Below are 12872 nucleotides of genomic sequence, written 5' to 3' on the forward strand. Positions count from 1 at the left end.
CTCGGTTCTTGGAGCAGTTTGGATTTACTGGGACACCGGACAGAAAACAGTGTTCTCATTTCCTCCTTTCCTTCCCCTCAGCATCCTGTGATTAACAACCTCCCCTGAACCAAAACTGACGCATTATCATTAACTGAAGCCCACAGTTTATGCAACCTGTATTTTCCCACAATAAAGAAGAAAGAAAAAAAACCAATGGATGGGTTGTATCACAGGGATAGGAAGCAAAGCTGAAAGAGCTCCCAGTGGCTCAAGTGGAAATAATTTAAGTCACAAAATAAATAAATACAAGCATACTTCAAAAAACTTGTGGAAAACAGAATTAAAAGATAAGTTTATTTTGATGCAAAAACATGTCGCAATCTAAGGTGATAATAACGTAGAGACTGAGGGGAGACACACACGCAAGTTCCCTGTACTATCTTTACAACTTGTCTATAAATCTAAAATCCGTACAAAAGTTTATTGAAAAAGAAAAAGACATAACAGATGGTTTACCTTCTTTATTCCACTACGTATAACTATTTTGTAGGTTCAGAGAATCAGAAAACATCTGTTGCAAAGGCGTGCTCTCCATTCTCCTGGGCGGGTCTCTGTCCCTGAATATAGAGATGCAGTTTGGATTCACGTTAGGAAGTGGGAAACACTTAACCGCGGCAAGGGTGGAAGGAAATACTGACCTACACACCAGGACAACAGGTCCAGGACCACTGCTGGGATCACGCGCTGTGGTCTGACATGGATGTTTCTAACATCATGTCACTCTCATTCATCTCAATTTCAAAGGTTTCCAAGGAAGGTCTGGAATCTGGAGTCTTCCTGGAGGTGTCCAGTGGTGCAAGCCCCGTGTCTTCTGCAGTCTGTTTTTCTACTTCAAATTCCCTGAAATCCCACGGAGGTGAAATAATGTTTTTTAGTGTCTTCATTGTATGCACATCAAAGTCATAACATTTTAATTTGTCTTTAATGTCTGCTCCTAAAAAGAAACACAATTAGAAATTCTATCATATATGTCATTGCCATCATTACATAATCCTGTACCTGTTCTTTAAGCCAAAGTGCACTTCCAAGAGCACAAGGACAGATCAGAAGGAAAAAAGGTTCCAGTCTTTTTCTTCTTTTATTGTCCCCCCATGTCTAAGGGAGATGTCGGAACACTTGCACAAGTAGCTGCAAGGTACCCCCTCGCCAAGGCCCCTTCAACATGGCCGGCCTCTGTGGGCAACTTTTTTTCTCAACTGCTTCACAGGAACAGGCATAAGTGTTGGGTGCAGGTACTAGGTTATACAGGTAGAATCCACAATGAAAGGAAATACATTTTCCATATTTCAAAAACCCTTAAGAATAATATATTTTTGAACAGATCCGAGTACACAAAATGACAATTTCACACAGTTCCAATTACTAGCATTCAGTAATAGGTATTTAGCCGACAGTGACAGGCAGACTAAAAGTAACAGTCAGGATAAAGCACCTTGAACATCTCTCCAAGGCCATCACCCCTACGAGGGCTGCAAAATGTCTATTTCTTCATCATTGTTATCTCCAACCCTTAACTAGCTTTCGCATTTAAGTCTCACAACTCTTCCCCAAACAAATGAGGACACTAAGCCTCAGACCTGCTCCTGAGTCACAGGGGCCCCTGAATGGCCGAGTTGAGGTTTTAACCCAGGCTGTTCAGGGTGAGGAAGCTCAGGTGCTTTTCTCTCTGAACTATGCAATCCCAAGCAGACAGCGTGAAAGAGCTCACAGCTGACCACTTCAGGCAGGGACATGAACACTCCCAGCGCTACAAACCTCATGCCCCTGTTTGAAGCAATAATCACTATGCATTTTCTGTCACCTCCAATTACTTTTGCTTATTACTAATATTCTCATAAATGGAAGTAATCAGTATATACTTTTTTTGCCAAAATCTGTAGTTCACTCATGTTACTACATGATTCAGTCATGTCTCATTTGCATGAAGCCACAACCTGTCTCTGTGTTGTGCTGGTGGACACAGGTATCACTTCCAGCTAGTGCTGTCATGAGTAAGGCAAGGAATAACCTGGCCAACAGAGGCTCCTGCTTCTGCAGGGCTGATTCCTGACATTCCAGCTCAATGTCGGTCACTACGCAGCACCCCCGATGTTCAGTACATAGGTTCCACAGGGCCAACCCAACACCCTACCCAACACCCTCAAACGATGTGTAAGCTCTGTGGAGTCAGTCACTGTCCTGACACTGCCAGTGAACCCCACTCCCAGCACCCTTGCCCTTGGACAGCCCCTCCCCATGCTGACTCTGAGCTTAGTTATGAGACTTGTTCTGACAAACAGAATCGGATGGAAGTGATGGTGCTCAACTTCCAACCATCAAGAGGTCCTGAAGCTTGAACTCCATGTGAAATCAAAGCCACAGAGAGGCCCAGCTGTGCAAGCTGAGGTCCCCCACCAGTAAGCAAAGCTATCTTAGATCATCAACCCAGACAACCATCTACTGAACAGTAGATGAACCTAGGCATGAGTGAACCTAGGCAAGACCAGAAAACAAAACAGCCAATGGACTCACACACAAAGCTGTAGAACTGGTGTGTCACTGGGGATGAATATTTGTAAGGCAGCAACAGACAACCGATATAACTGGCTCAGCTTTGGTGCGTATGGTAAACTTAACCCCCAATAATCACCAACCCATGACAGCTCCAGCTGGTTGTTCCACATCATCACCAACACTAGACATTGTCAGTATTTCAAACTTTCAGGCACTCTGGGGGGTGTGCAGTGGTATTTCTGGTGGTACATAGTATCTCACTAGAGTTTTAATCCCATTCCCCTGACAAGTTATGATGCAGGGCCTGCTGAGCTGCACAATGACTACCTGGAATTATGATGCCCATTTTTAATACACCTTTTGACTATTTCTGTCTTACTGACTTGCCGGATGCATGCCAGACAAGAGTTCTTTGATGAGTCAATATACTGTAAGTCGCTTATCCCCAACTATGGCATATCTTTTGCTCTCTTAACCCCCTGAGTCCCAAGTTTTCAATTCTGTGACTACTTCAAAAAATATTTGTTTTGAAGTTACCATACTTGGTATATTTATTACTTCATTTAAAATCCACAGGTGTCCTATGATTGGGCAATGGGACATAATGGGTTAACGGTGATTCTGAAAAATTAAAGTTTTTGGGGGGCTGGCGCTGTGGTGCAGAGGGTTAACACCTTGGCCTGAAGTGCCGGCATCCCAAATGGGCGCCACTCTGAGACCTGGCAGCTCCACTTCCAATCCAGCTCTCTGCTATGGCCTGGGAAAGCAACAGAAGATGGCCCAACTCCTTGGGCCCTTGCACCCGCATGGGAGACTCGGAGGAAGCTCATGGCTCCTGGCTTTGGATCAGCACAGCTCTGGCCGTTGTGGCCAGTTGGGGAGTGAACCATCGGATGGAAGACCTCTCTCTCTCACCTCTCCTCTCTCTGTGTAACTCTTTCAAATAAATAAATAAAATCTTTTTTAAAAAATCAAACTTTTTAATTTTACTGAAGCCAAATTTATCAACTGTTGTTCCTCTTAGGTTTTTATGTCCTGCTAATGAAATCTTGGGCTATCCCAAAATCCAGCTGTCAAGATTTAAACTCCAAGTGCCTAACCTCGTGATGACTGTAGCCAAATGAGTGCCAGGAGATGGCAAATCTGCCCACATTTACCTGTCACTTGTTTATCCGTAGACGCATAATGCAAAGAAGGATCTATCACTGCTGTGTGAATCAAAAGTCATCTTAACCCACCACTGAAATGTGAAGATTAATGTTCTATTGTCCCACGGCCAGTGCTGTACCACAGTAGGTTAATCCTCTGCCAACAGCGCCAGCACCCCATATGGATGGCAGTTCTAGTCCCGGCTGCTCCTCTTCTGATCCAGCTCTCTGTTATGGCCTGGGAAAACAGCGGAAGACAGCCCAAGCGCTTGGGCCCCTGCAACTGTGTTTGAGACCTGGAGGAGGCTCCTGGCTCCTGGCTCCAGATCGGCCCAGCTCCAGTTGCTGCAGCCATTTGGGGAGTGAACCAGTGGATGGAAAACCTTTTACTCTGTCTTCTCTGCCTCTGCCTCTCTATAACTCTGCCTTTCAAATAATAAATAAAAAATCTTAAAAATAAATATTCTGCTGTCCCTCACCATGAAACAGTGAGGTCAGAGTAGCTGCCTTTTCATGTCTCTAGGATCTCTTTTTCCATTATGCAATCTGACTGACACTACTATAACACAGTGCTTTACATATATTGTGACAGTATCTGGCACATAGCAAGTACTCCTTCATCAGTCACTAATTCCTACATCATTATTCCAATAAAGTAGTCTTTTTTTATATTAATGTATCTAAAATAGTTCAAGATAAACTTAAGACTCTTAAATGAGACTCTGAGAAACCTAAACAGAGATACACAACCACCTAGAAATGGAACACAATGCCAGTAAGAATGATCAGGATCTTACCGATATAAGCTTCGGAGTCACCAATGTACATCTCAATGCAATGACCAAGCATTGTAACAGAAAATGTGTCATCTCGCCTAAGACCGAGGGCCTGCCAAAAAGATTCAGTATGGTTACTAAAAGATAACTTCCTTATTGTAGTTTAAAAGTTTCTCTATTTACTGACTTAAAAATATTCCAAGAGAGTAGGCATTTGGAACAGTGGTTAAAACACTGCTTGCCCACATCCATAAACGAGTGCCTGGTTTGAGTTAACAGCTCTGCTTCTGATTCTAGCTTCCTGTTGATACAAACCCCACGAGGCAGTAGCTGATGCCTCATACTTGGGTCCTGTCACCTATGTGGAACACTTGGACTGAGTTCCTGGATCCCAGCTTTGGCCTGGCCCAGCTTTGGCTGTGTGGGCATTGAGGGAGTAAACCAGCAGGCTGATTGCTCCTGTTTGTCTCTCTGTGCTGGCCTTTCAAATAAAATGAAAATAAATAAATAATTTAAGGAGTCGGCGCTGTGGCACAGTGGGTTAACGCCCTGGCCTGAAGTGCCAGCATCCCATATGGGCGCCAGTTCAAGGGCCGGCTGCTCCACTTCCAATCCAGCTCTCTGCTGTGGCCTGGGAAAGCAGTAGAAGATGGCCCAAGTCCTTGGGCCCCTGAAGCCACATGGAAGACCTGGAAGAAGCTCCTGGCTCCTGGCTTTGGATCAGCACAGCTCCAGCCATTGCGGCCAGTTGGGGAGTGAGCCATCGGATGGAAGACCTCTCTCTCTCTCTCCGTGTAACTCTTTCAAATAAATAAATAAATCTTTAAAAAAATAAATAATAAAATTTTAAAAAATAATCCAAGGGGCCAGCGCTGTGGTATAGTAGGTAAAGCTGCCACCTCATATGGATGCTGGTTCGAGTCCCAGCTACTCCACTTCTGATCTAAGTCTCTGCTTCTGGCCTAGGAAAGCAGTGGAAGATGGCCCATGTGCTTAGGCCCTTGCACCCTAAGGCCTAGGAAAGAAGTGGAAGGTGGTTCAAGTGCTTGGGCCCCTGTACCCATGTAGGAGACCCAAAAGAAATTCCTCAATACTGGCTTTGGATTGGCCCAACACTTGCCACTGCAGCCATTTGGAGTGAACCAGTGGATGGAAGACCAACCCCTCCCTCCCTCCCTCCCTCCTTCCCTCTCTCTGCCTTTCAAATAAATAAATCTTACCAAAAAATAATAATAATCCAAGGAGCAGGGGATAGGTATATGGGGTTGTCATAAGGGAGACAGCTGCAAGGCTGATGACTGGTGATGTTGGGTGATGGGGTCATGAAGTCCCTCATGCAATTCTATTTTCTTATGATTGAAATCTAGCTGCAGTAAAAGGTTAAAAAACTCATCTCCAGAGTGTCCCCTCTTGAGACTTCTGTACTGATTAAGTCACAGCAGAGAGATAAGTTATAAAACATTCCAACAGAAGTACCTGCAAGATCCTACAAGACTAGAAAGTTTACTTAGTCCAGACTTCTGATAAGCCCTGTATTTCTGATTATCCCAGAGTACCTCTGGGACTTTACTTGGCCTGAAAATCTCTAACTTATCCTTGAAAAACAGTTACAAATCTATCTACTCATCAATTATTTCTGAAATATTGCATTTTTTCATATCTTATCTTTTTCTCCAAATACCACTGATTCCTCGATTCAAAGACCACATCTTCTCTGAACCTGCGATGCCTCACAACTGTTGGTTTCTCTTTACGGTGGTGTCCTGCCTGTGTATCCAGAAAACCAACAAGACAACACGCAAATTGTGGGTGTTTTCTAAAGTCTTCTGTTGACACCAGCAGGATGAGAGGTTTGTAGACCTTTGCAAAGCAGGTGTGAGGGGACAGAGGATACAGACTGCAGAGGGGCACACCTGCACCAGGCCACTATTCTGGAAACCAAGGACACTTGGGTTGCAAGATGTAATCATTTACATCATTGTCTTCCTTATGTATATACCACAGTGATCCCTGATGAAAATCTCTAACTAGATATGTCCAAAAGAGTCCTTTCTCTAGGAACAAAAGGTAAGTGACAGGAAAAATTTATTTTAAGGTTTAATTGAGAGCATTTTTTTCTTTGTGTTTACTTTGCTTATTAATGGTGCCTTAGGTCTGATGAAGTATGCAGGTTAAGGATTCTTTCCTTGTGATGAACCCCATCCTGTTTTGTTCGCCTAGTAAGGTAAGCTAAGGGAATTAATTTAGGGATCATCCAGGAAGCCTGGTAGTTTTCAGGGCTCTCACTGTGACCAAGGATTTCTTTCCCTGCCTACACCAGAGAACAGATCCACTGACTGGTGTGTGCATCACTGCACACGGAGCAAGAGCCTCATGCTTGTGGCTAATCTGATGCACACTGGACAACACACATGTGCTTTTTCTATGGAGAAAAGAATAAGATGCAAGGCTATCTGAAAAAATTTGTAAATACGAAAGATCTTTTCAAAGAAAGAAGTGACCAATATTAACTAGAAGTACAGTTAAGCACAAACAAGACATACGGTGTGGAAATAGTCCACAGCATTTTCAAAGTTGCCCATCAAACTGTGGATGTATCCAATGGCAGAATAGGTGGACGCATTCTGAGGAATCAGCACCAAGGCTTGCCGGTGGTAATCCAGAGCCTCTGCGTACTTCCTGTCAAGAGAAGACAAGGAGGGTGAAGACAGGGAACATTTACTTGTACAGCAAAAGGACTGCATCCCCATAACTGAGCACTCCCCTATGTAAACCCAGAAGACACTCTCTTATATGAGTGACTGCACTGGCCACTGGCTCACACCCACGTCCACGTATCTCAGCACCAGCACCCCTCACTATGCACTTTCCTGGCATGCTCCCTCAGTGGCTGAGGGATACCTGGGTGGACCTCAGCATCCTTTGGATGTCTGGTGATGCTGCAATCAGAACCAAATCCCCGAGTTCGAGCCTGTGCCTTACTACACCCTCACTTTCAATGTGATGGAAAATCCCCACACCAGGGTGGCTAAAAGTCATCAAAGAATTTTAACTTAGGTCTAATATTTACTTAGAACATGTTCCCCAAGGTTCTTTGAAATACTTGCCCTACAAAATTTTTTGTGAAAAAAGAGTTTAATGTTTAATTAAAGTGCAGGAAATACTACAGCTCATAATATAAAGACTCAGTAATGAAAGAACTCATTAGACTTTCAGCAACCTAGAGCTTCTCAGACTTGCTTAACAAAAGAACCCACTTTCTACCACTTTCATTTGTGAAACCCAACACAAGATCTCCAGTGGAAAAAAGCATGAACAGTTTTAATTAGATCCCACTGTCCTAATTCTTCTCAATTTTCAACACTAAAAATTCAATATATAAAGTTACTATAATCCTTAATATATCCCTAAAATAAAATTATATCAAGAGGTAAATAATGAAAACATTGTTTTTGGTGCAGCTGGAGGTCTCATGAAACAGTGAAAAGGTTACTCAAAATTAAGTGAACTTCTGGTCACCATGTCTATTTCTGAAAATGGTCTGCTTCACTTACTTCAGTTTTCTGCAGACATGTCCCAAGTTGTTCAACAAAGGTTCCCATTTGTCAACAGTCACCTAAAACACATCAAGCCATGTGTTACGGACATTGGTACTAGTCACTTCCTCTCTCTGCAAGCTGGCTGTCTCCTGGGCTGTGCCTCAACCACAGCAACAAGCAAGAGTATTTGCTGTTTTGTCATCTTTCTTTCCTCCCAAAGGAGACTTCCTGAGAACTCCACGATTTTCTTAAAGAACACATCCATGCTGAGCAAGTTCCCATCATGCACCTGCAGTCTATAGTGGCTGAAAGCCATCTGCTGACGCAACAGGGTTACCCAGAGAGGCGACAATCACTTTAGATTCAGTGTGCCCCAGCAACCTGTCTTTCCTGCTCCCTGCTCTCTGACCTTACCCCAGCAGTCAGTCAGTGACCACCAGGCCACCACTGACCTTTCCATCCACACCAAGACTTATTCATTCCACCTGCTGGGCAAACTCCAAACCCACATGACCCTCACTTTCCCCATTAATTTTTATTTATTTTTCATTGCTATTTGAAAAGGAGAGACAGATAAAACAGACACACAAAGAGCTCCTATCAAAATGCCCACAATGGCCAAGGCTGGGCCAGGCCAATGCAGGTGTCCAGAACTAAAGCCAGGTCTCTCATATAAGCAGCAGTGACCCACGTACTTTAGCCATCACCCTGTCTCCCAGGGTGCACATAAGTAGGAGGATGGATGGGAAGTGGAACCAGGACTCAAACCTAGACTCTTGGTTCTGGGAGGTGGATGTCCCAAGAGGTGTCTTACCTACTGCACCAACACCCACCTGTCACCTTCCTCGTTAACGAGCGTTTTATCTGGACCTGTCATACAAGTCTGAATACACTGCCTATTTTTTTTTTTTGGACAGGCAGAGTTAGACAATGAGAGAGAGAGAAGAGAAAGGTCTTCCTTTCGTTGGTTCACCCCTCAAATGGCCACTAAGGCCGGTGCACTGTGCTGATCCGAAACCAGGAGCCAGGTGCTTATCCTGGTCTCCCATGCGGGTGCAGGGCCCAAGCACTTGGGCCATCCTCCACTGCACTCCTGCCACAGCAGAGAGCTGGCCTGGAAGAGGAGCAACCGGGACAGAATCCGGCGCCCCAACCGGGACTAGAACCCGGAGTGCCGGCGCCGCAGGTGGAGGATTAGCCTAGTGAGCTGCGGCGCTGGCCAGAGCACCTGAGCCTTTTTTTTTTTTTTTTTTTTTTTGACAGGCAGAGTGGACAGTGAGAGAGAAAGACAGAGAGAAAGGTCTTCCTTTTGCCGTTGGTTCACCCTCCAATGGCCGCTGCGGCCGGCGTACCACGCTGATCTGAAGCCAGGAGCCAGGTACTTCTCCTGGTCTCCCATGGGGTGCAAGGCCCAAGCACTTGGGCCATCCTTCACTGCACTCCTGGGCCACAGCAGAGAGCTGGCCTGGAAGAGGGGCAACCGGGATAGAATCCGGTGCCCCAACCAGAACTAGAACCCGGTGTGCCGGCACCACAAGGCAGAGGATTAGCCTACTGAGCTGTGGTGCCGGTCTACACTGCCTTTCTTAAGCCTGTTCTGTTCCCCACTCTCCTCAGAGTTATGGTGCAAACCTTTAACATCATTTCACAGCCCTTAATGACCCCCACTTACCTTCCTGACCCCCCCTTTTTTTTTTGGCATTTGGCACTCTGTAAACTCAAATTTCAGGCCATACTACACTAACTCCACTCTTTGCATACGCCAGCTCCTATACTTGAAATAACTTTTTCTCTCAATTCTGCCTGGCCTCCACCTCTACACCTTCAGGACTGAGGTGGATGGTAAAGGCTTCCTGACTGCCCTCATGCCTGGGTAAAAGGACTTCTCTGCAGGCACCTCTCTTTACTCAGTTGTGACTGCCTGTTACTCACTTGAATTCCCCAATGGGTCCAAGGGCAGGAAGTATCACACGGGTTCCCAACTGCAGCCAAGCCACAGCCCACCCCGAGCATGGCTGACGCGCATTCACTATGCATCTACCAAATGAATGAGCAGACTCAGCTACACCTTCTAATACTGATGCTAGCCCTGAGAGAGCAGCAGCCTGTGGAGATGAGAAACAAACCCTTAAAGATCCTCGGACAGGGCTGGCACCATGGCATGGCAGGTAGAGCCGCCACCTGCAGTGCCGGCATCCCATAATGGGTGCCGGTTCGAGACCTGGCTGCTTCACTTACGATCCAGCTCTCTGCTATGACCTGAGAGAGCAGAAGATGTTCCAAGTCTTGGTCCCCTACACCTGTGTGGGAGACTGGGAGCAAGCTCCTGGCTCCTGGCTTTGGATCAGCTCAGCTCTGCCAGTTGCGGCCAATTGGGGAGTGAACCAGTAGATGGAAGACCCGCCTCCCTCCCTGCCTCTCCCTCTGTGTATAACTCTGACTTTCAAATAAATAAATTAATCTTTAAAAAAAAAAAAAAAGGACCCTCAGGCAGAACTGTCTTCTTCAGCTACTCTGATGCGTGCTGTATTTTATAAATAAAGTCAAAAACACTATCTCCACTAACCACTTCATCAACCATTACTTTAAACTTCTGTAAGATGTCAAAGTTTCCAAATTTATGTGTGGTTTATCAACACAGCTTTCATATTTCCTGCACACAAGCATCACCTGGGGCACTGCTAAACCTGGCATTTTGATTGAACAGACTACAATTCTGCACCTCTCCAAAGCTTCCAGGTGATGCCCATGCTATTAGACCACTGGCCAGCGAGTGAGTGGCAGCCCCATGGGGTTATCCAGATCCAGCCAAGATCAGCTGAAGAAACACCTGCTTCCTATACATTCTTGCGTGAACATACAGAAACACAAGTTTCCTACATAAATGCAGCTATGGGGACAGGGAATTGCCACCTGTAGGGAACCCACAGAGTTGTGCAGGGGACAGGTGTACAAACAGTACAGGGAAAAACAGGACAGACAGAGACGAGAGAATAATGGAACTGACACTCAGGAGAGCCGCAAACACTTACCTACAGGGATTCATGCTCTCTAAAATCGTTACTATCTAAAAATAGTACCAGTGGATCTACATCTCTGATAGTTGGAACACTAATTCACAGGGCACATTTTTTATGAGACAGAACCTAGTCAAGTGCTTCAAACATTAAAAGGCCTACCTACACTGTCAGTGCAATATACTCTCAGTGCATGAGTGCGAGTCTCAACAACACCTGCCCCACTCCCACGGCTGCAGAGGGAGTACCTGCAATCATACTGAATCGGCCCTCGGGCACAGCCAAGGCTCTGAGGTTCTACAGAAATCTCACATTAGACGCCACAGTGCCCTCCAATTTCAAAATCACCTAAGAGGGGTCTTCAAAAAGCTCACGGAAAATGCATGTTATATGTTATGGAAATACTTCGCATGGTGGCCAGCGCCAATGCATAGTAGGCTAAGCCTCTGGCTGTGGCGCTAGCACCCCATATGGGTGCCAGTTTGTATCCTGGTTGCTCCACTTCTGATCTACCTCAGCTATGGCCTGGGAAAGCAGCAAAAAGGTGGCCCACGTGTGTGGGCCCCTGCAGCCACATGAGAGACCTGGAAGAAGCTCCTGGCTCCTGGTTTTGGATGGCCTAGCTCTGGCCATTGCGGCCATTCTGGGAGTGACCCAGTGGATGGAAAACCTTTCTGTCTCTCCCTCTGTCTGTAACTCTACCTCTCAAATAAATAAATCTAAAAAAAAAAAAAAGAAAAAGAAAAAGAAACCACTACAAATGAATTTCAAAATTTTTTGCATCAAAACAAGCACCTTTTAATTCCATTTTCCCACAATCTTTTTGAAGCCCCTTAGATATTCGGACGCTTCCATGTGTCAAAGCCTGAGCACCTTCCTCTGAGCAGAAATTCACTCATCTCCCCCCTCTGCGGCATAATACCTGACAACTCACGCAACTGCTGGGTTCTGACCTAGGCTACAGACTGAACAGCGTGCACGCTCATGGTGTGCACTCGCAAATACCAGATAGATACCTCATTCCCAATTGCTTTAATTTTTTCCAAAGCATCAAGAAACCATTTTTCTGCTGTTTTCCATCTAAAACAGAGGGGAAAAAAGGTTGCCAGTTATTCAAAATTAGCAAGTATAAACAGTTCAGAAAAATTCAAGTATCTCTAGTAGTACTAAAATGAAATGGGGTAAAACTGTTGAGAATTACTAACATTAAAGACATGTAAATGATTAACTTTGAATTAACATAACATGAATTCAAGACATAGGAGACATCTATGGTATTTATGTCTATGAGGTCACTGTGAATGCTGACCTAGCAATGCAGAACCACTGCTCCCAGGGGAAACACATTTAGGTTCCTGCACAGTCCTGGTTATAAAATTTTCATAAAGTGATTCAGGAGCAACCCTGTCTTATTTGTGTTTCTGTTTACAGATCCTTGATTTAAGATACCTACTGATTCATTAATACTGAATTCACAGCCAATAGTACAATCACACATGCCTGAATGAGGCCTACCTAACACACATTAGGCATAACACAATTCCTTGTGCTGGAGAACACCAAACAGCAAGCAGCACGTGGCTCAGTGGTTATTTTAAACAGCGAGGTAGCCCATAAAAATCACAAGAATGTGAAAAGTGTGGCACTGTGGCACTGAACAGAGCATTAAAAATCGCACCTGTTTACATTCTGAGTGAAGAGAGAATGTTCACATCCACTATACAACACCTCAGGTCCCAGTTGTGTGGATTATAAATTAAGGGTCAGTGCAGGGCTAGTTCTCAAAAATAGACAGCACACACAGTACTGGCTGTAAGATACCATAAAGGCTGCAAAGTACCTAGAAAACTCAACTTC

General features: G+C 45.0%; 1 protein-coding gene across 2 annotated transcripts in view; it reads right to left on the minus strand.

Annotated features, from left to right (window-relative positions):
• Positions 1-488: 488 nt before the first annotated feature.
• Positions 489-12872, minus strand: part of CDC16 (cell division cycle 16) — a 35927-nt gene continuing 23543 nt past the window's right edge. Inside the window, exons 14-19 of one of the 2 annotated variants that reach the window (XM_062193893.1) lie at positions 12032-12095; positions 8014-8075; positions 7003-7138; positions 4481-4571; positions 689-976; positions 489-599 (exon numbers count right to left, since the gene is read on the minus strand). In XM_062193893.1, the coding sequence (XP_062049877.1) occupies positions 720-976; positions 4481-4571; positions 7003-7138; positions 8014-8075; positions 12032-12095 (610 nt within the window). In that variant the 3' untranslated portion in view covers positions 489-599; positions 689-719. Of the gene's footprint in view, positions 600-680; positions 977-4480; positions 4572-7002; positions 7139-8013; positions 8076-12031; positions 12096-12872 lie in introns of both variants that reach the window. The other variant, XM_062193892.1, reaches the window with a different exon arrangement.

The sequence above is a fragment of the Lepus europaeus genome, chromosome 6 (assembly GCF_033115175.1).
Source record: "Lepus europaeus isolate LE1 chromosome 6, mLepTim1.pri, whole genome shotgun sequence".
NCBI classification, from domain to species: Eukaryota; Metazoa; Chordata; class Mammalia; order Lagomorpha; family Leporidae; genus Lepus; species Lepus europaeus.